The sequence below is a fragment of the Xyrauchen texanus genome, chromosome 35 (genome assembly GCF_025860055.1).
Source record: "Xyrauchen texanus isolate HMW12.3.18 chromosome 35, RBS_HiC_50CHRs, whole genome shotgun sequence".
Lineage (NCBI taxonomy): Eukaryota > Metazoa > Chordata > Actinopteri > Cypriniformes > Catostomidae > Xyrauchen > Xyrauchen texanus.
The window spans coordinates 35,312,491-35,336,490 of NC_068310.1; the positions used below are offsets into that span (position 1 = coordinate 35,312,491).

Here is a 24,000-nt window from a genome sequence, read left to right on the forward strand (position 1 = left end):
AGCGGTCAGTTTGTCCAGATACTCAGGTGACCTTTCACCCCACACTTCCTGTAGCACTTGACCTTTCACCCCACACTTCCTGTAGCACTTGCCATAGATGTGGATGTCTTGTTGGGCACTTCTGACACACCTTACAGTCTAGCTGATCCCACAAAAGTTCAATGGGGTTTAGATCCGTAACACTCTTTTCCAATTATCTGTTGTCCAATGTCTGTGTGTCTCTGCCCACTCTAACCATTTCTTTTTGTATTTCTGTTTCAACAGTGGCTTTTTCTTTGTAAATATAGAGCATTTTAATGGAGTCAAGTTACCTTTTTTTTTTTAAACAACAGTCCCAAAATAAGTAAGTATATTTTGGGCTTGTTAATAGTTAAAAGTCCTACATTATGAACCATAATCGTCATTATTATTGGGATTTTAGTTGCACAATAAACGTAATCTTTGTTCATTTGATTCATTTTCAATGTTTTAGTAATAGTCACAATAAGGAATGACTAAGAAAGTTTTGTAACATTCTATAAATCGATTTTTAAAACTATCGGCTGATTAATCGATTATCATTATTTTCCACCACCTTAGTCATCGGTATCGGCAAAATCCACAAATGGTCAACCTTTACTTTATAATATAATCTACCTTACAATGCCATATAAATCCGACCATTATTGAACACTCTCAAAGATTAACATTTATAACTCACCTGATCTGTCTTGCATAGTTAAGCTCGATCTCTGATCTCTCCTTCACAAATTTGTTGTATTTTTCTATAAAGTCGATTCCCCACTGGGTGTGTTTTTCCAAGTTATCAAACTGATCCTGGGAGAGAAAGAGAGAAATAAATATGTTAAATTAGGTGCAATTACAGGGAAGGGAAGAGAAGAACATTCTACACCTGAAATCAGTTGTAGTAATGAAAAAATGTACATCAAAATATTCACCAAAGACGCAAATAACAATGCATGAGCCCATTCTTATTAGAGTAAAAATGATTTATGTTTGCATTTGTTAACAAAAAAGTATTTTTGAATGATTTTGACTGTTTTTAGTGCTGTTATGATATTATTACAGTACTGATTTATTTAAATGATTATCAGGTGATGCAATTAGTGGTCGGCTGACATGCGTTTTTCAATGGCCGATGCAGATATCTAGAAAGCAATCTGGCCAATGGCAGATCTAAATGCAGATAAACAGTTACACAACATATAAATACAATTTCACAAAAGCAAATCAGATGTACGCAACATTTCTAAAGAGAAACAAACTCTTATTTTATGCAATATTTACTTATTTATGCAAACCTTGAAAACAAAAAGTGTTGGCAATCAAAATCAATTGACACATGTGTACATTTTTGGGGGAAATTTAACATTTCTTTTAATCAGCCATGCAAACACATTTATCCACCAATGCCTATAATCGCAAAACCGATTAATCGGCCTCACCAATATAAAAATTACAGTTTTTCATGCTTCACTTCTAATTTGTCTAATGCACCATATCTAGATGATTCTAATAGTTCTGGCTTTATCTGTAATGAGTGTGAGAAGTCAGGAGAAGGCAGACAGGAGGTGCGGATCCAAACGCGGCTTTATTTGGCCAGCATAGACAGATTAAGATCAACAAAACACGGGAACAAATGAAAAGTCCACGATGGGAAAATAATCAAAACACGGAAGAGCATAAAGGGGCTACAAAGGTTGGGGAAACATCCATGAAGGGCAGGGAAACCTCGAACGAACACTGAAACTCTGAAGAATATGTAACGCGAACGTGCAACGATACAACGAATGACAAAGGAAAGGGAAAACAACAGGGTTTAAATAGACAGACACGGTAATAACAAAATCACGAACAGGTGCGGACAATAACGCTGTGACAGCGGTGATGAGGGCCGGGAAAGACGGGAAGTGTAGTTTATACAAGGACAGTGAAACACGGGGCGGACAACAAGGAAAACGTGACATGGAACGTGATCGGTGGAGAGTGAGACAGAAAACACGGGGCAGACAAAACGGGATCGTAACATTATCAATTGCTTTCAAATAACCACAAGGAAACCGGATTTACAGGCTGAACATTCCTGAATTTTTATTTTAAAAGGTTTGACAACTGAACCTTTTAAAATCTGGAACAAATTGTCAACATAAAGCTTGCAGAGTCCTTATAGAATAGAGCACATTCAAACTTCCTGTAAAGTTCACAGTATAGATAGTCACTGTGCATAAACTAGAGGTAGACCGATATATTGGTTTTACCGATTAATCTGTGCCGATAGTTACTTCTTGGAACAAAAAATGTATGCCGATAGTTCCAGATAGTTTTGTTTAATTCCTCCGTGGCCAGTGCTGAAGGATTAATAGGTTCCATCACCTTAGTTATCAGTATTGGTAAAATCCATTATCAATAGAAACACTGTTGCAACAGCACAAAGACTCACCATTAGTTTCCACATTGTAAACAGCCCTATATATCTAATTCTCATACTTTGTTGTGTTTACCCATAGAAGATTCCAGACAGGTGATTAAGTATGTACATGCTTCCAAATTGCAAATAACTTCCCTTAAAACCTTTGTACAACACTCCTTCTGTATCTGTACCACATACATTTACAGGCTAAGGAACTAAATCATATTTCAGAAACATTTTGACATTAAAAACTAACACAGATCACACTTTCTGAAAGTGAGACGTAGAGGGCTGATAGTAGGAGCGTGGTTCATTCCAGGTAAAGTATGACTAAGACCAATTTGTACAGTATACGTTCATAGAATTGCACTATATATATGCAGATCAGTATTTCTGAACAAAATAAAATGTTTTTCATTCTTATTAATGACCATATGATCTAAACAAATTAATCATATGAAAAATAATGGGGTTTTTTCACCAATGAGAAGTATAAGACACGACAGGAAGTTCTTGCTAATGTGCCTCTACACTAGATTAAACCTTTAGAAAAAATAAAGACTGCAATTTCAACCACACATATTTTACAGCCTAATGCTGAAAGAGTTCAATGAACTTTAATTTTCAAGTTCTATAGAAACCCATCTTCTGTATAAACTGGTGCTTTTAAGAAACCAGAAACCAATATGCAGATCTGAAGAACCAATAATGCAACATCGAGAACTTAACCGGTCAACTCAAGAACCCTAAACATCCAAAAATGGTTCTTGATATATATATATATATATATATTCTGAACCTAAAGTGCTGAAAAGAACATTGACGAACCTTTAATTTTAAGCATGCACACTCATAAAAATAAATGTAATTCTATAGATTTTTAGAAATCCTTCAACTCCAACCCAGAAACCAATAGACTGATCTGAAAAACCAATTATTTACCATCAAGAACCTTTTAAATCTCCAAAGAGCCATGTAGCTAAATTAAGAACCCTATAGATTGATTCAGATAACCAACAAAGAACACTTTAGTGTATATTTGTGCTCACAGGTGCATATGAGGAACTAAAGAAGAGTTTAAGAACAATTAGACATTATGCAACAGAACGCAACTAGCGGTTTGCTCTAGACAGAAACTAACATCAATTTAGCATTGCCAAGTCTTGAGTCTTGGAGTGATGTTGTAGCTACATTTAAGATCACCTTGGTTTGACTCCAGCATCCCCCCATTTTCTCTTCCACCATCTCGAAGTTTGAAAAATCCAGCCAGATTTATCACAGACTCCCTGCATCTGTACTAACATTTCATACATAAAAAGACACCAGCATCCTGAATTTCTCCATCTGTAACACGACACGCAATACTGAGCAGTTCCTGTTCGTGCACAGAGCAGACAGGATGAGCACCCTCAACCTGCATGAGTATGGTTGTGTGCACAGGAAGTGCATGTGGGTAATGATTTGGGGTTTTTGCACTCCAGTAGTCACAAATGACTTTGGTATTACAGCTTTTAGACAATTTAAGCCCATTAAAATTAAAAACTAACAATGCAAAAGAAACACACAGAGAGTTTCAAAAGTTCCTTGTCAGCATCTGGGGAATTTAAATGACCTAATGCGATTAGTCGGGCTCATTTAAACACAGATCACCTCCTCTTACACAACCGTCTTTAGTATACACTCCAGAGCAAAGTACAGTAACAAGAACAGCAGCACACGAGCAGAAGAGGGTTCAAATTTGCTGCATACTTGTGTACATGTGTTGTGGTTTGGATCGCCACAGAAAAGACTGGCGGTGCTTGAGAGATCATGTGATGAACGGATGCTCAAATGTCAAAAGTTTTAATGAATGCAAAGCAAGACATCTATGAAGTGTTGGAAGTGCAACCTATCCATACAGATGTACAGTACCAGTTTGGACACACCTACTGATTCTTTCTTCTTTTTCAACATTTTAGACTGATCATAAAGTCATTAAAACTATGAAATAACACAACTGGAAGTCCTGGAGTAATGTAGAGATTCAAAGAAATTCAACTAATTCAAAACTATCTTTTTACTAGATTTTACCATCTGCATAGTAGTATGGTTCAAAGTTGAAAAAGGGTTATTCCATGTCAAATCAACCAAATATCAGAAACTTTCCTGGCTGAAACTTTATCTAAAGAAAGATAAACATAAATGATGATGAAAGTCAAAATATTAAATGCAATGAATCAATATTTACGGAGTAAATACTGAGTAAAAAAATATATATATTTACTGAGTTTACAAAGTAAAATACTGCTTCATTATTTCCTCTGATTTGGAGCAAAACTAGGTCATATTGAGAGCCCCATATCTCTGGGATTTAACCATATGAGGCCTTACAAATGAAGATACAAAAATAAAGGTTTGTTCTGAATCAGATTCTAAAAGGATTTTAAGATACATTTAATACTTCTGGAGTTATAAGCACTACAACTTTGGAAAAACAGCTATTGTTATATCTAGGTAACGGAACACATTGCAGTGTATCTGTTGCAAGCATACCTATTTACCTTCTGATCTGACAACATGTTAGTCCATATTTCTCTGAATGAGGAAGTGGCTCCCATCTTTGATCAATACAACCTGTTAATCAACGGCAGGTTCCGCCCACTCCAAGTATCAGAACAGAGCCCAGCCAGTCTTCCAGGTGCAAAACCAGTGTCAATCAGTCCTCCAGATGCAAAGCATCAAAGCACACCAGTAATCCAGCTGGTCCCAGTGTGATAATGGTGGATTATAATCCAGAGTATGTCTCTGCCCACAGATTAAACCACTCCCACTGGTACAACGCAGATACTGTATACTGCACATCTGGAGAAGATTGTCTGCACGTCTGGGCACCAGATTTAGAAAAACCTACTGTACTTCAGTAGTTCTGCTATTTTATTCAAGCCCAGTTCTAGTACTGAAACAAGACCAGCTACAAGCAAAAATACCGCATTACCGCAGAGAGTAAACTACACACTCACAGTTAAACAGTAAAATTAAATAATTATTAACATTATATAATTTAGAAGATGTTTTTATCCAAAGCGACTTACAATGAAAAATACAACAACATAAGCAATTCATGCAGCTTTCATGTAGTTTTTATGTACTATTAATGTTCTACATTTTCGTTAAATGTTAAAACGTTACCTAAGCATTCGATTTTGGTTGTGGGAACATTAAAATGTCAAGTTTTCGCAATGCTAGTAGAACATTCATAGCATAACATTGGCATAGTGCACATAGCATTACATTACTGACAAAGTTCTCTCAATTTTTATTCGTAAACAATTTACCATTTTAAGATCTTTGATTTGTACATTCCAAAAACGACTATATATAATAAAGTACTTCATCATCTAGGCTAAATCACATTATGTTAATATTAAAATGTCTAGTTTTCTAAATGCATGTAGAAAATAATAGCGTATGTAGCATAATGCAACTGACAAAGTGCTCTCAATTCTCATATATAACATATTAGCAACAATGCTTTGTAATTTCCAAATTACATTGCATTGCTTTCCAAAAGTGAGTCGTATTAATAATAATAATAATAATTCCTTACATTTATATAGCGCTTTTCTAGGCACTCAAAGCGCTTTACATAGCATAGGGATGATGCGACGGCAGCCATAGTGCACCAGAACACCCACCACACACCAGCTATTGGTGGGGAGGAGAGAGTAGAGTGATGTAGCCAATTCAGGGATGGAGATTAATACGAGGCCATGATAGATAGGGGCCAATGGGGGGAATTTGGCCAGGACACCGGGGTTACACCACTACTCTTTACGAGAAGTGTCCTGGGATTTTAAATGACCACAGAGAGTCAGGACCACAGTTTAACATCTCATCCAAAGGACGGTGCCTTTTTATAGTATAGTGTCCCCGTCAATATCCTGGGGCATTAGGACCCACACACACCGTAGGGTGAGCACCCCCTGCTGGCCTCCCTAATACCACTTCCAGCAGCAACCTTGGTTTTCCCAAGGATGTCTCCCATCCATGGTACTGGCCAGGCTCAACCCTGCTTAGCTTTAGCAGGCAACCAGGCAAGAGCTGCAGGGTGATATGGCTGCTGAGGGTGATATGGCTCATGTATAATAAAATATGGTTTCATCATGGCTATACCACATTATCTGAACGTTAAAATTTCTATTTTCTTAATGCGAGTAGAACATTTATAGCATGACGTTTGTAGCATAGCGCACGTAGCATAGCATTACTGGAAGTGTTCTCTCATTCTCATTCGTATATATCCTAACATTCTCGGAATGTAATTTTTTTTACATTCCAATAGTGAGTTACATTGTTGAATATGTCTTAAAATACTGTTTAACTTAGCAATTGGGCCTCATTCATGAAACACGATTTTTTCGAAAAAACATTAAAATCTACCAGTCACAATGTGTGGTCACACTAGTGTGGACATAGCCTAAACACAGCATAAGGAATGTTTATTCCTAACATTTACACAATCTTTACATAATATTTGCCAAAGTTTTTGGAATGTTCCCTGCTGGGCTCCGAGTAATTATGTATCCATTGTATTCGGGGGTGACAACGTATGCAATTTCTCACTGTGTACAAAGTCGGCATGGATTAATGAGGGTCACGAAGCATCGCCAGCTGACCCCGAACAGATTGCAGAGCACCTGTATCCACTATGTACTCGTCTACTAAACAGAAAGGAGTGATCAGAGGAAAAAAGAGAGCGAGGAAGGGTTGAGCACATATACATGCTCGGTTGTGGGCGTCTGCGCTGCACGTGTAAAATCAAAGCTCTGCCAGATGGTGAGTGAGCGACTAGAGAGGAATATGAAGAGAGAGATTAAGACAGGAAGTGATTTCCATACAGTGACAGTTCATAGTCAAAACCCCAAACAAGGACAACAAAAATAACACCATAAAAATCACTATAAAAAAATTCATCTAGTTCTAGTACAACTGACTGCATGAATGCCGGTATTTGAATGGTACTATCTGGTTGATGATGTCATCATGGATTCTGACTCAAAAATGAGAGCATACTCAACATATGGAAAGATATAACCATTTTAATAATTACTTTGTCAAATATAACTACAAGTCAAAGACATCAGGCATGCAGAATGCTGTAATTCAGCCTAAAATAAAAGTAGGCTACACACAACAGCATGAGAAAAGCTCTATGCCATGTCTTCCATCATCCAGAGAGACACACACATACGCCTCCTCTAGCACTATAAATAGCCATAATGCGGCCTGATGGGACATAGAAAGTTCCTAAAGTTCACTCTTCTCTCATGATCTCATTAAATCCAATGGCTCCAAGGATGAGAGCATTAATGCAGTCACAATCTGACATTGAGATACTGTTTTTAAATACAGAAAAGTCTGAAAAGCATCACTATTACTATAGCTCATACCTGGGGTTAGGAATTTGAACAATCCTCTCCCCCCTTTAAGTCATTCATTTTTGATGCATAGCTCATCCCACACAGCTTGAGCTTCAGACATGAATAACACCTCAAATCCTGTGGAGTACTTTGATATGTTTAAACCTCAGTTTGAAGCACTAATGCAACAACATTGGTTGTAAATCTGTGTAAGTATATGTAGGGAATAAGGTTATATGTGCACGCCAAACACAGACGTATTAATACTACAATTTAAGGTTAATGCTCAATTGAGTTTTAAATCAACAAACCTACCCTAAACCTTAAACCTAAACCTAACATATAGTGTCATAAAAAAGCAAATGCAACATGATAAACGCGATTACTGAAGCTACCACATCGTTTTTATGCTGCTTCCGTGACACTTTCAGCTCACGTCTTGATTCACATTCTCTTCAGGACTCATACCCCGGTCCTTTGCATTGCAAGGGCAACGCACTGTCAGTTGAGCTACCGGAAAAAGCTTATAATGTTGGTTATGTAATGCAAACAAAGAAATGATCAGTTTAATTCAGCTAAGACCAGCAAACCAGACTAGACTTCAAGTTAAAGTGTGTAATTTCTCCCCACCAGCATCACTAAATGGCATCGCAAAAATAATGTCGGTAAACAGGTTTCCCAAACGCTCTCTCTGTCTTCCATTAGTCGAGCAAACAGAAAGTCCCGTCCTAAACTCGGGTTGCTGGGTCGGTCTGGTTGGGGTAATCAAACAAACAGAGCAATGTATTGATAAAGTAACAGTCACAATGTTTACAGTTTTTGCGATAAATAACCTACGATTGGCTTACTTATAAATGCCTCTGCATATTAAGATGGAATAGGAGAAAGTATTTTAACATCGGGAAAAATGCACTCATCAGAAAGTTGTAATCAACAGTATTCACATTAAATTAGAAAAAGCACTGACTAATTAGCTCTATTTTGGTATTCTGTATGTCCCTGAGGAATGATTAACACCAATTCCTGCTAACCTAAAAACAGCTGACACAGGAAGTGGTTTTGAGAAGGTGCAGATGCTGAGTGTGTGTGAGCGAAATAAATAGCTCAGGCATTATTCCATAGTGACTGATGGCCTAGTTAACACATGTGGAAGTGTTAAAGGGATAGCTTACCCAAAAACTACAATTCTGCACCCTTGCAACAAACCACAAAACCCTAGCATACCACATCACAACACTCTATAACACCTTAGCAACCACATAGCAAAAACTTGGCAACCACTCATAACACCTTAGCGACTGCATCGCAGTATGGCAACAAGCTGAAACATATAAGAACACCTTAGCAAAAGACACTGACTATCACCCCTGGAGTCGCAAGTTCGAATCTAGGGTGTGCTGAGTGACTCCAGCCAGGTCACCTAAGCAACCAAATTGGCCCGGTTGCTAGGGAGGGTAGAGTCACATGGGTTAACCTCCTTGTGGTCACTATAATGTGGTTCTCGCTCTCGGTGGGGCGGGTGGTGAGTTGTGCGTGGATGCAGCAGAGAATAGCGTGAAGCCTCCACAATAGAAGCTATGTCTCCACGGTAACGCGTTCAACAAGCCACGTGATAAGATGCACAGATTGACGTCTCAGACACAGAGGCAACTGAGATTCGTCCTCCACCACCCGGAGTCACTATGCCACCACGAGGACTTAGAGCACATTGTAAATTGGGCATTCCAAATTAGGGAGAAAATGGGAAAAATACATGTATAAAAAAAGAACCACTCAACAACCACATAGCAACATCCTGGCAATGGCAACCGCCCACAAAACCCCAGCAACTGCATAGAAACATGCAATAACCACTCAGAACACCTTAGCAGCCACCTAGCAAAACCCCGGCAACTGCCCACAACCCCCAAGCAACTGCCTAGCAATATACTAAAACCACTCAGAACACCTTAGCAATCACTTACAATACCCTAGCAACAACATAGCAACATGCTACAATTACTAAGAACACATTTGGAATCACATAGCAATGCCCTGGCAACCACACACAATGCCCTAGAATCATGGCACTGACTTTTGCAAGAACCACAAATCACGTATTAAAATCTAGTTAAGTCTTGACACATTTGTGCACATGTACAGTGTGTGTGGTAGGGGTTTTTAATCATCATGAGATGTTTTGAAATTCTGCTCTCCTTTCAATAGTCTCTGTTCATTGTAGCTGGTGCTTCTGGGAGGTTTTGCATTCAGGGAGAAATATTTGTGTGAGTTGTCAGGCAGTTTGAGAGAGAGAGAGAGAGTGAGTGAGTGTGTGAGTGTGAGTGTGTGTGTGTGTGAGCGTGTATTTATCACTTTGTGGGGACCAAATGTCCCCATAAGGATAGTAAAACCCAAAATGTTTGACCTTGTGGGGACATTTTGTCGGTCCCCATGAGGAAAACAGCTTATAAATCATACTAAATTATGTTTTTTGAAAATGTAAAAATGCAGAAAGTTTTCTGTGAGGGTTAGGTTTAGAGGTAGGGTTAGGTTTAGGGGATAGAATATAAAGTTTGTACAGTATAAAAACCATTATGTCTATGGAAAGTCCCCATAAAACATGGAAACACAACGTGTGTGTGTGTGTGTGTGTGTGTGTGTGTGTGTGTGTGTGTGTGTGTGTGTGTGTGTGTGTGTGTGTGTGAAATGCCAATGCAATGGTCTTTCACACTGGGTCTTTGTGTAGCAGAGAAAGCCAGAGCAGAGCTACTGCAACCTCTCAGTCATAATACAGACAAAGGTCACGCACACACACTCGGATGATCATATGGCCAATATTTGTCTTTGTGACATGAAAGATGAACCTAAGATGAACTAAGCCTTCTCTACACACAGTAGCAGGCCATCGATTTAAGTTGCACATTTAATAGCCCAAAGAACATCTCTACAACATTACCACAATACATTTAACAAAACATAGCAAACATCATAAATCACAAATGTTCACGCTTAATATACAGATTCCCATCCATTATTGACAGAAATGTTGCACACAAACACACAGAATTGAAAGTGTCCAATTGCACATTTTGGATGTGATTTTTGTGACTATTTGTTAAGCTACATTCAGTTTTACAACTTTAATGTCATGATGACAGAATGTTGGTAAATCCCAGATTCATCAGACTAAAATCACGCTAACAGGCATCCTAATGTTTATACCATATGACAACTTTTATAATAGTGTGTATTTGAAGGTTTACTGTATGTACTGGTCTAATTCACTTCCATTGTACTGCAAGTGCGTTCCTGTAACTGCATTTTTGCTCTAAATAAACAAGGGACGAGTCACAATAATCAACATTATGCCTTAAATGCTGTAGATTGAGTTTAACTTGTCTTGAACCCGGAATATTCCTTTGTTCAGTTTCAATGTTCTGTTTCACTTGGATATCACAGTACGAAAGTAATGGGTTGGGAATGTCGTTTCTTGTTGATATAACACAAATAGGGTTGTGTACATGTAGCCATGCATTGGTGAGTTTTTGAGTTTTGTGAGTTTGCATATTTCCTGATATCGGACCAAGCTTCAAACCAAGCTCCAGTTCTCAAAATAGGGTAGTTATGGGTGGAGTTTAACCTGTCTGACAAATTCAAAGCTCCACCCACAACCAAAAGCTGGAATTTGAGTAACATTGACAGGAATGATGATGACACAATGTTCTTCCTGTGTCATCTCAACCACACAAACTCACTTTTAAGGTTTGATTTCGAGTGTTGGGTTCTAAACGGTGCATGCTGAGAACACTTACAGGACAAATAACACTGCTAACATCGTACAATTTATAAGTATCTAAGCTTCCAGATTCTACACAATCCATTATATCCTCTTTGATCCATTAGACGCAAAATTCAGTTATTAAAAATGGATTATTTAGTGACAATTGAACCCTCCAAACTCACTCAAATCATTCTAGTAGCCTATATATCACAGTGAGTTTGAGTACAACCTCTAAAACTGTCGGATTAATGGAAGATTATAAGGTTTCTCGTGTATTTAGATGGTTGTAGACTCATGTCAAAGGCTTCTCCAAAAGAGATTGTTGTCAGTGTCAGCATTTTAAAGGACTAGTCATTACATTATATTCCGTCATTATTTACCTAGTGGAAAGCTCTTGCAATACAACAATTCATTATTAGGAAATAACCCGGCCTGGTTTGCCATCAGATATTTCTAGAATCAAAATGATTCCCAAATCATTAAGAGCCTGATGAAAGGAAAATAATACCTGTTGTGGAGAAGGAAACAAACAAACAAACAAACAAACAACACAGCCAAATCGTGTACATCAGCCAACACCAAAGACCATTTTTGAACCAGGAAATCCCCAAAAAAGACACGTCATTATGTTTTGAAAAATTTTGTCACAGTCATGAATGTTTATGAGATTAGGCTGATAAAATGGTCAATACAAATTGTGCGCTATATTGCAAGTCTTTTAAGTCCACACAATAGCTTTTAAGTCATTAAACATTCATTTTAAGTCATTAAAAAAAAGAGGCAAAATAAAAATCACATAATTGTCATTATTGAGAGACATATTCCTTTAACACATAGTAAATATACATTATTTATATATTTATGCACACACACACACACACACACACACGCACAGTGCAAAAGTCTTAGGCACAATATATGATGTTAATTGTTAAATACAATTTATTTATTTATTTTTGAAGACATCCTCACTGAGCAAAATTTGTCACAAGTTCCTTAATCTTTTGTACAGTACTGTATATAAAATACAATAAACCACCGGTCAGGTTTCATAAACCTGAGCTTTTGATCTTTTGAATAAGGTAGTTTGATAAACATTTGCTGATATCATCTATCGCCACATCCTGTGCTCTGTGCTACTGTTACACAATTACACCGAACATACAATCATCACAGACATCACCATAATGACCAGCTGTGGGATGCGGTTACTATGACTACTCGCATCGCAGTCCATCCTCATTTGCAGGAGTGTCTGCAGGTACTCCTGCAGCGATGTGAGACGAGGAGGAGAGTGGCGATCCGGCTCCTCCAGAAACCATCGCCGATGGTCCATCGGAGCAAACACACAGACCGGCACCGGTTCAGAAAATCAAACAGCTCCTCGCACATAATCGCCAAGCAGAACGCACGCACAAATGTGAATGAGAAACCGTTAAGAATCCTTTTTTTGTGCTGGAATAACTATAAATACAAATTAGAAAACTAGCAGCAAATCTGTTTTTTTGATTACAAATGGTAAAAAAAAAAATCCACTTTTTCTGCGGCTAATATACTAATTAAAAACGGTAATTTTTCCCATTTTTAAAAACTGAAGTAAATGAAAAGGAGAGAGGAAGAAAAGTTAGTTTGGAATGTGGCCGATAATGTGATACGGGTTTGCATTTTAAGCCGATTACCAGCTGCAGTTCAACTCAAAAACACACACACATTGTTAACCGGCACCAACAATGCACTTCACCTAGACACATACTGTATACACACAGTCAAAAACACAATACTCAGACTAATTTGTGCAACTGTTCCCAAAAACACACTCATCGCTAATTGTTCATATACACTGTACATTTCCAACTTGCTTCCAGTTTGTTCAACCGCCAAATGATCCTGTTTTATTCCGTTACATAAGACGAGTTCTGAGTTTACATCAAAAGATCTTAAAACTGAAATTTTCATGGGTAATGAAACTCAGAAATGAAACTTTGAGATGTGGCATGACATTACATTGACATGGATGCCGCAGAGAATAGCTTGAAGCCCCCACATGCCCTACGTCTCCGCGGTAACACGCTCAACAAGCCGCTTGATAAGATGCATGGACTGTCAGCCTCAGACACGGAGGCAACTGAGATTCATCCTCCGCCACCCGGATTGAGGCGAGTCACTACACCACCACAAGAACTTAGAGCGCATTGGGAATCGGGCATTCAAAATTGGGGAGAAAAAAACAACAATTTTGAACAAACCACTAAACCCAAGTGCGGCCTGTTGAGGTGTCATTACTTTTAAAAGTGATCAGACTTATGATTTTCGACAGGGAGACGATAAAATGGGCATCAAAATCCCATGAACTTAACATGAAAGATGGACCCGAGCCATATCTAGGGACTAGCAACTACCCAATACACCTTAGCAACTTTATAGCAATGCTCAGGCAACCATCCTCAAAAGTGCATAGTCGTGGTTACTTTTGCATGAGCTAGCACCCAGCTTTTCAAAGAGTACCCAATGGATCTCCAATCAGTATTGCCACCATAAAGCTCCTCTGTGCAGCCTCTTAAAATACACCTTTGTAGGAAGTTGCCCTCACATTAAGCAATACAAATAGACATACACATACAGTATTCACAGCTGTTGGCAGCATAGTTTACATTTATGTGTATGTGTTTCTTTTACAGTGACAGGGAAGTTGTATTTGCAGGGAAAGCATACTGGGTATGCGAGTTATGTGTGCCAGAAGAAATGTGATACACACACCAACACACAAGGCTTCATGTTCCAAATACACAATCACTTTAAAACATTCTCCATGCACTCTGATTCTGAAATGTTACAATATTTTAAAGTATTTTCAACAACCCATGAAGTGGCTTGAAGTGCGCAGTTTTTGATTCTATGTTGACATATTTTCTATTGAACAAGGATGTTTTGGTAGGACATGCCGGTCCCTTTTTAAATAGCCAATATGCATTTGTTGTGTCATAGCTATGAAATATGATTTGCTACTGTATTTGCTATTTGTCAACTCTCAGGTATATACTATTACATAAATGGCATCAAAGATAACAGACAGACAAAAGTCAAAAAAGTCACATTTTGATTTCACGGTGTCTTTAGACTGGTGTTAAAAGACATATATAATAAATGGAGACTGCAAAGCTAATTACTGAATTCATACACACAGATCCTGCGGCCCAAACTGCATACTGCTGTGGAAAACTAACAAATAATTCACACACTCCTTCCTGTCACTCTCTTTCTCGTTCTTCATAAATAGATCACTTATGCTCTGAGTGTGATGTGAGAGGAAGAAGCCTTCTCAGATTTAATACCACTCCAACCTGAAACACACACACACACACACACACACACACACACACACACACACACACACACTGCTTTTATACAGATAAAGATGTCTTGGACTGAAGTTAGGGTAAAACCAAGTGAAGATCAAAGGTTGAGGGGTAATCCAAGGATTCATTTGAGAAACGAGAGGAGGTGAGAGTGAAATAATTCACACACACACACACACACACACACACACACTTACACATTTGTGCGTACACAGTAGTCATCTTATCTTAAACAAAAAGATTTTAGTTCTAAAATCAAGAGACTACATTAAGAGAACAGTCATGCACCCTTTCTCGTATTTAACAGTACAATTAAAATCCCTATTCATCCAGACCAGAGGGGTCGCTGTTTGCATCTTGCTGAGCAGAATCTGCGCCAATGACATAGGCCGCTTCCACACTAATACGTTTTCATTTAAAATCGCATTGATTTTGCTACGTTTATACCTCTGATCCACACCAGAACGCCATTTTTCTACACCGAAAATGGAGAGTTTTGAAAACCGCATACTTTGGAGAAGGATGACGCTAGGAAACTGAAAATGGCGGTTTCAAACTTAAAGGAATATTACGTTTTCAATCAAATTAAGCTCAATCGACAGCATTTGCGGCGTAAAGTTGATTACCACAAAAATGTATTTCGACTCATCCCTCTTTTTCTTAAAAAAAATAAATAAATACAAGAATCTGTGTTACAGAGGCACTCACAAAGGAAATTATGTTAAAATACACAATGTTTCAAAAGTATAGACACAAGATATAATCAATATGAGTGTAAACACAATTTTAGGTGACAAGCTGTTCTATGTAATGTAACAGCCAATTTTACAACTTCGTTTCCATGACAATGTAATGTTAACAGACCTAAAACCCTAAAATTATGATTTAAACAACTTTATAGCTAAAAATGCATGCATTTTAACAGAAGAATTAATGTAATTGCTTCACATTTCTGCCTTTAAACCCTCCAAAAATTGGCCTCATTCACTTCCATTGTAAGTGCCTCACTGTAACCTTGATTTTTTTCTTTTTTATTAAATCCAATTACATTTTTTGTGGTAATCAATATTATGCCACAAATGTTGTCAATTGAGCTTAACTTGTAAAGAACCCGGAACATTCCTTTAAATGGAAAAGTATAGATGTGGCTTTAGCACACAAGCTTCCATTCACACCTTTTTCCTGAACGCAGAAGTGTTCCACGTTTCATAACGCAAGCCTGTTTCTGTTTTCCAGTCTCCAGTGTATTCACTCGCACCAGCGGATTATGTTTAGCGTAATACATTGGAGCCATTTAAAAAATAAAAAATAATTCAAGAGTGCCACATGGTAGAGTCGCAGCACCTCACACGAGTGGGTACAGATGACAATGTAGCGATGGCCCAAGGTTAATTCTGTTGATTTTATTAACTACTTTGAGTTGTTATGATGCAACAAGTATGAACTAATTTTTACTCCAACTAACACTTAAAATGCTTATTTTTCTCCATCTGAATCGGTTGTTTTGTTCCATTTTTACGTTGCATCTAATGGAGACCTGAAACAGAAAATTGTCCAGCAGCAATCAGAAGAATCATCAAGGTGTCCCCAGTGGTTGGGTCAGGAAAACTTTGGATCGAACCAAAAGGGCTAACATTTTCATTGGAGAAACCTTCCACAAAGAACTTTTAATTCTCCATTATGATGTCCACCATGGCAGACTATAAATGGGCTAGAAAAACATAGAATGACACTGTCTAGAGATCGAAATACTATAGTGACTTGAAAGTGGGCTTGTTTGACTTGGGCCAGTAGGCAAACACCTTGCAATCACCCATATTACCCTAACCTCTAAGCAACGCTGCTTTTAGCTGAGGGAAATTTAATGGGTTTACTCTGCACAAAACTCACAATGCCAAATCAATAAATCTCCATTCACTCTACCTGCAGCTCACGCCATTAACACACCTGCTAATTCACTTTGTAAAACAACTGGCAACCCTATCAAACCACACACACACCACAGCTGTGATGGTGTATTACCTTACAAAAAATGAAAATGGTAGCCATCAGTTCCGCTAAAATACAAAAGCTATTAGCTACAGTAATTATTACCACTGTAAAATCTTCATAAATTAAAATGGGATCCCCTTCGAACAGTGTAAGATGCTTTCAGAATCAAGCATCAAAAGATGCTTTTGCCCCCATAATAGTGTAGTTACAGCATCTACATGCAGACACTAACATGCAGAGGTCACCAGCCAAACACTGACCCACTTGGCAGTCTCTATAGTATTATAGATGAAAACTACAGTTACCATGGGGAATTTTAGGCTAGCATTCTGTCCTTCACATTAGATGGTTTGCTTGTTAATCTACATACACGCTGAAGCAGATAGATGCCAGTTAGCTACTTATCTAACTAGAGCATTCTCTTTGTGACTCAGATATTGAAACGCTTGTGACTACTTCCTGTTTCTGACTCTTACTTTCTCTTCCACAACTACAGGTACAAACGCCATTTAGAAAGCACATAATATCTGCTATATCTCTTGGAGAGAAGAAAAAGCACATTTAACCACAAAACGAAGCTTAAAACACTAAAAATAATTTAAAGCCCACTACAAATACCAACCTCACAGCAAATATTAAAATGTGAGTGGACAGCATAAACAAAAAGGTACTGTGGTCAGAAATTTAGGGGGGCTTGGGGCAAAAATGGCACCAAAAATGACAAAAATGCCCCAAAAGTTAAAATGTGGGGGCAAAAAAACGCCCTTCTGTTTTGCCATTTCTGATATAGTTAATATTCTATTACGTTTGTAGTTATAAACACGCATAAAATATAAATTCATGATTTGATTTTTAGTTAATTCTTTTGGTGATAAGTCATAAATTCTCAATCTTGAGAATTTGTATTCATGAATCTATTAAATTAAAGTGTTTTTACATAAAAAAAGATGAGACAGCTTGTTTTAAATTGTTAGAAAAAGTAAGTTCACATAAAAGGTATAAAATAAAATAAAAACTCATGAAAATCAAATCCAGGGGGCAAGTATTGTCCCTTAATGTAAATGTTAATTTCTGACACTGGCTGAAACATACTCCCCATTTTTGGTTTTGACCTGCACAGAGCCGAGGAGAGATCTGTTGTTAATTAAGCGTGACTAAAATCATTACCAACACTGTTTTTATTGGCAAAACCAAAACAGCATTGTTGCCATAGCCACCGGTAAAGTGAAGTCTGGTTTGAGCGATGCCCTGAATGGCATGGTTTCCACAGTAACGGACCGTTCTGTGATTGGGTGAGGACAGAACAGGCAGAATGTTATGTCCTGAGAAGATGAAGTCATTGAGTTCACAACAATGAAAAACGTGGAAGTGAGAAATGAGATGTTTTTCTCAAAAGAAAGAGGGGGTAAAAAATTGGCATGGGTCTGTATGTCTTGTTTTGTTGCACTGGTTGCCCTTACGAAAAGTACTGTGGTGGTACCATTGTTATTACCATAATCAAGAAGCATGGTATCTACATGATACTCCAAAAGTATTTCAGCAAGTTACAATACTCTATAGCATAATGCCTAGGTTATTCCTCTTGCTTTTTTAATAGTAGGTAGCGTAAAGTCCCAGATAGCACAAGTAAATCTCTGGGACATCAGTTTAAAACTTTAATCTGAAAAGCATCACAATCTTAAAAAGACCATATTTACAAACATTCTAAATCTTAAACATCTCAAAGTCATCTGCTGAATGTCTTATTGACAACTAAGAGGAAACGCCTTACAGACATATTGCAGATGAGCAAACGACCTAACAAATACCTCTTCCAGATGTAAACACACATCAGATAGATGTCTGGGTGATGTGCGTGTGCTATCAGGGGTGTAATAAGCTAGTATCCCATTCCGAACAAGCCAATGTCTATTTAAACGTAGTCACTTTTGTCCCGTTGCTTGGCTACCAAACACTGTGACAACCAATCAGAAGCAACCTGGGATTAGAAGGCAGGTTCACAACCAATTAGATGAACCAACAGCTTTATCAGTTTCCCAGTGTTTCTTTCCGCACAAAGCAGCTATTTATACATACAAGACAAATGTTATAGTAAGATCACGGTGCACTCAAAAGCATTGTTCAATGAAGGCACATTTTCAATAAACATGGTATAACCATGGTACATGAGCAAAAAACATGATAATACCATGGCAGCATGGCCAAAACACATGTTATTACCAAGGTGCATGAGCAAAAAACATGATACTACTATGGAAGCATGGCCATAACACATGTTATTACCATGGTGCATGAGCAAAAAACATGATAATACCATGGCAGCATGGCCAAAACACATGTTATTACCAAGGTGCATGAGCAAAAAACATGATACTACTATGGAAGCATGGCCATAACACATGTTATTACCATGGTGCATGAGCAAAAAACATGATAATACCATGGAAGCATGGCCATAACACATGTTATTACCAAGGTGCATGATCAAAAAACATGATACTACTATGGAAGCATGGCAATAACACACGTTATTACCATGGTGCATGAGCAAAAACATGATAATACCATGGGAGCATGGCCAAAACACATGTCATTACCAAGGTGCATGAGCAAAAAACATGATACTACTATGGAAGCATGGCCATAACACATGTTATTACCATGGTGCATGAGCAAAAAACATGATAATACCATGGAAGCATGGCCATAACACATGTTATTACCATGGTGCATGAGCAAAAAATATGATAATACCATGGAAGCATGGCCATAACACATGTCATTACCATGGTGCATGAGCAAAAAACATGATAATACCATGGAAGCATGGCCATAACACATGTTATTACCAAGGTGCATGATCAAAAAACATGATACTACTATGGAAGCATGGCCATAACACATGTTATTACCATGGTGCATGAGCAAAAAACATGATAATACCATGGAAGCATGGCCATAACACATGTTATTACCAAGGTGCATGATCAAAAAACATGATACTACTATGGAAGCATGGCAATAACACACGTTATTACCATGGTGCATGAGCAAAAACATGATAATACCATGGGAGCATGGCCAAAACACATGTCATTACCAAGGTGCATGAGCAAAAACATGATAATACCATGGCAGCATGGCCAAAACACATGTCATTACCAAGGTGCATGAGCAAAAACATGATAATACCATGGAAGCATGGCCATAACAAATGTTATTACCAAGGTGCATGAGCAAAAACATGATAATACCATGGGAGCGTGGCCAAAACACATGTCATTACCAAGGTGCATGAGCAAAAACATGATAATACCATGGAAGCATGGCCATAACATGTTATTACCAAGGTGCATGATCAAAAACATGATAATACCATGGAAGCATGGCCATAACACATGTTATTACCAAGGTGCATGAGCAAAAAACATGACACTACTATGGAAGCATGGCAATAACACACGTTATTACCATGGTGCATGAGCAAAAACATGATAATACCATGGAAACATGGCCAAAACACATGTCATTACCAAGGTGCATGAGCAAAAACATGATAATACCATGGGAGCATGGCCAAAACACATGTTATTACCAAGGTGCATGAGCAAAAACATGATAATACCATGGAAGCATGGCCAAAACACATGTCATTACCAAGGTGCATGAGCAAAAACATGATAATACCATGGGAGCATGGCCAAAACACATGTTATTACCAAGGTGCATGAGCAAAAACATGATAATACCATGGGAGCATGGCCAAAACACATGTTATTACCAAGGTGCATGAGCAAAAACATGATAATACCATGGGAGCATGGCCAAAACACATGTTATTACCAAGGTGCATGAGCAAAAACATGATAATACCATGGAAGCATGGCCAAAACACATGTCATTACCAAGGTGCATGAGCAAAAACATGATAATACCATGGGAGCATGGCCAAAACACATGTTATTACCAAGGTGCATGAGCAAAAACATGATAATACCATGGGAGCATGGCCAAAACACATGTTATTACCAAGGTGCATGAGCAAAAACATGATAATACCATGGGAGCATGGCCAAAACACATGTTATTACCAAGGTGCATGAGCAAAAACATGATAATACCATGGAAGCATGGCCATAACACATGTTATTACCAAGGTGCATGAGCAAAAACATGATAATACCATGGGAGCATGGCCAAAACACATGTTATTACCAAGGTGCATGAGCAAAAAACATGATAATACCATGGCAGCATAACACATGTTATGGAAGCATAACACATGTTATTACCAAGGTGCATGAGCAAAAACATGATAATACCATGGCAGCATGGCCAAAACACATGTCATTACCAAGGTGCATGATCAAAAAACATGATACTAATATGGAAGCATGGCAATAACACACGTTATTACCAAGGTGCATGAGCAAAAAACATGATAATACCATGGCAGCATGGCCAAAACACATGTCATTACCAAGGTGCATGATCAAAAAACATGATACTAATATGGAAGCATGGCAATAACACACGTTATTACCAAGGTGCATGAGCAAAAAACATGATAATACCATGGCAGCATGGCCAAAACACATGTTATTACCAAGGTGCATGAGCAAAAAACATGATAATACCATGGAAGCATGGCCAAAACACATATGTTATTACCATGGTGCATGAGCAAAAAACATGATAATACCATGGAAGCATGGCCAAAACACATATGTTATTACCTAGGTACATTGGCAAAAAAACACGGTATAACCATGATACATGATACAAGTCCAAAAACATGGTATTAATAGGGCTGGGACGGTTACCGCAATACCGCGGTCACGTGACTCCAACCGCGGGTCTGAGCTTGTCACCGTCGTCACCGCAAAAAAACAAAAACAAAAAAACTTTGGCCTGCACATGTGTGCACGTTGTGTCTAATGACATGGATTCGTTGTGTCTAATGACATGGATTCATTGATTCTAATGATATGGATTATGTCTAATGATATTAGCCTACATGGATTCAAGGTTTTCTAAACAAAACTTATCAAAATATGGAGCAAATCCGACCTTTCGCGAGTTGGGGAGCGCAATGTTCCATGACACATAATAACAATCCATTTGTATTAGAGATGCGCGGATGGGCTATTATTATTTAATCCGCAACCGCATCACAAAACTCATCTGACGTTTTTTGATTAATTTTCAAAACCGCATCCGCGGCGCTGACTGTTTTAAGGTCTGAGCGATGCAAGGCGCTGCTGCCGCGAGGCTAGAAAGCTCTTGGCTGTTCTAGAAAGGAGACTGATCCAATGCAGCAAAGATATTTTAAAGGCTAAAGTCCCTAGTAGGCTATAGCCTATTGGCTATGTTGTATCCCCAGAATATCAGCAGTGAAGTCCGCTTCCGATTGGCACAGGGATAAAAAATAAATAAATAAATAGTAACGCATCATCGGCAAACCTGACTACTAGGCTACTGTAGCCTAAAATTTTATCATTTTGTTTTGAATTTTGTTTAAAATGCATTTTAAGATTTCTATTTATTTCTCATGTCTGTGAGGCAGTAGGCCTAGCCGCCGAAGTTTCGGTTCATTTATGAGAGAGCTCACGCGCAAGAGATCGCATCGGCGCTTCCACGTCCTGCTGCTGATTATATGTCTGCTATATTTGCTTTAGTGATGTGTCGTTCATGAACGATTCGTTCATTTTGAACGAATCTTTAATATGACTAGGGACTACCGAAGTTGTCTCAGAGAGTGATTCGCTCATTTTGTGTTGACCGCACGCATGCGCAACATCGCATAAGGTACATGAAGTCATAAATGATTAGTTCATCTTTCACTGAAGTCTTCGGGTTCGGCCGGGTCCGAGTCTTTCGTTCTTCCTGTCAGTCCCATAGAGACTATGCTGTCAGTACCGGAAAGAGAAATGATTAGTTCGTCTCTTCGGTTTCGAGTCGTTCGTTCTTCAAGTAAGACTCACAAACCCATAGCACTATGCATTTTGCATATTGTGATTTAAGTTATATGGTTACTCTGTGGCTTTATAGTGTCCTTTTCATTCTTATTTATTTTTTATTTATTTTTATTTAATTCCTTTTGGATAGTTATCCAATTTTTTTAAAGCATTGTTGGCAAAAAATAAACAAACAATAAACATCCAGTCAATATAGTGTGTGTTGTAATAAGCTATGTTACAAAGGTGTAGGTTTCATAGGTTTATTAAATAACTGCATATTTAAGTTATATACTGTGACTTTTCACAAAACAACTCGTAGACTTTTTAGGTGATTTTTTATGGACTAAAAAACATAGTGAATGGAAAATGCATGAATACTACATTCTACATTACTACATTCAATGTTATAGAAAAGAATCTTCATGACAGAAATTCACAAATACATATGAAAAAAGATACAATTTGAGACCAGAAACGTAACATGTAACTGTAAAAGTAAAAATCAAATAAAAAACTAACTACAACATGTTTGTAAGAATGATGTGAATTATGAACTAGGTTAAGTATTTAATAGGGCTGTCACGTGACAAAAGAACGAAGGACTCAGACTCGAAAGATGAACTAATCATTTCTGTCTCTGCATAGTGCTATGGGTTTGTGAGTCTGACTTGAAGAACGAACGACTCGAACCGAAGAGACGAACTAATCATTTCTCTTTCCGGTACTGACAGCATAGTCTCTATGGGACTGACAGGAAGAACGAAAGACTCGGACCCGGCCGAACCCAAACCCGAAGACTCGAGAGTCGAGACTTGAACTAATCATTTATCTTTCCGGATCCGGACCGGTATGCTGCATGTGCATGCAGTCAGTGAGTGCATTGGCTGCTGTGTCACACCACACGGCCCACACACAGACACTGACGAGTCGACATCGACAACTAAGTATTTTTAACGTTTTGAAGTTCGAACCCGATGACACAAGAGGCGGAGAAAAAGGAGGTGAGGTGAACTAACTGCAATAGCTTAAACTTAAGACCCAATTAATAAATTAACATTTCGGTTTCTTATAAATTGGCTTTGGCTGCATTACCCTATAGTTTATTTTTATTTATTTATTTCAA

At 38.1% G+C, this 24,000-nt stretch overlaps 1 protein-coding gene across 11 annotated transcripts in view; it reads right to left on the reverse strand.

The window, feature by feature from the left end:
• LOC127629054 (formin-binding protein 1-like) overlaps positions 1–24,000 on the reverse strand; it is a 91,275-nt gene that overhangs the window by 52,026 nt on the left and 15,249 nt on the right. For 10 of the 11 annotated variants that reach the window (XM_052106082.1, XM_052106085.1, XM_052106083.1 and 7 more), the window contains exon 2: positions 701–816. In XM_052106082.1, coding sequence (XP_051962042.1) covers positions 701–816 — 116 coding nt within the window. Of the gene's footprint in view, positions 1–700; positions 817–3,613; positions 3,776–24,000 lie in introns of those variants that run through there. The other variant, XM_052106081.1, reaches the window with a different exon arrangement.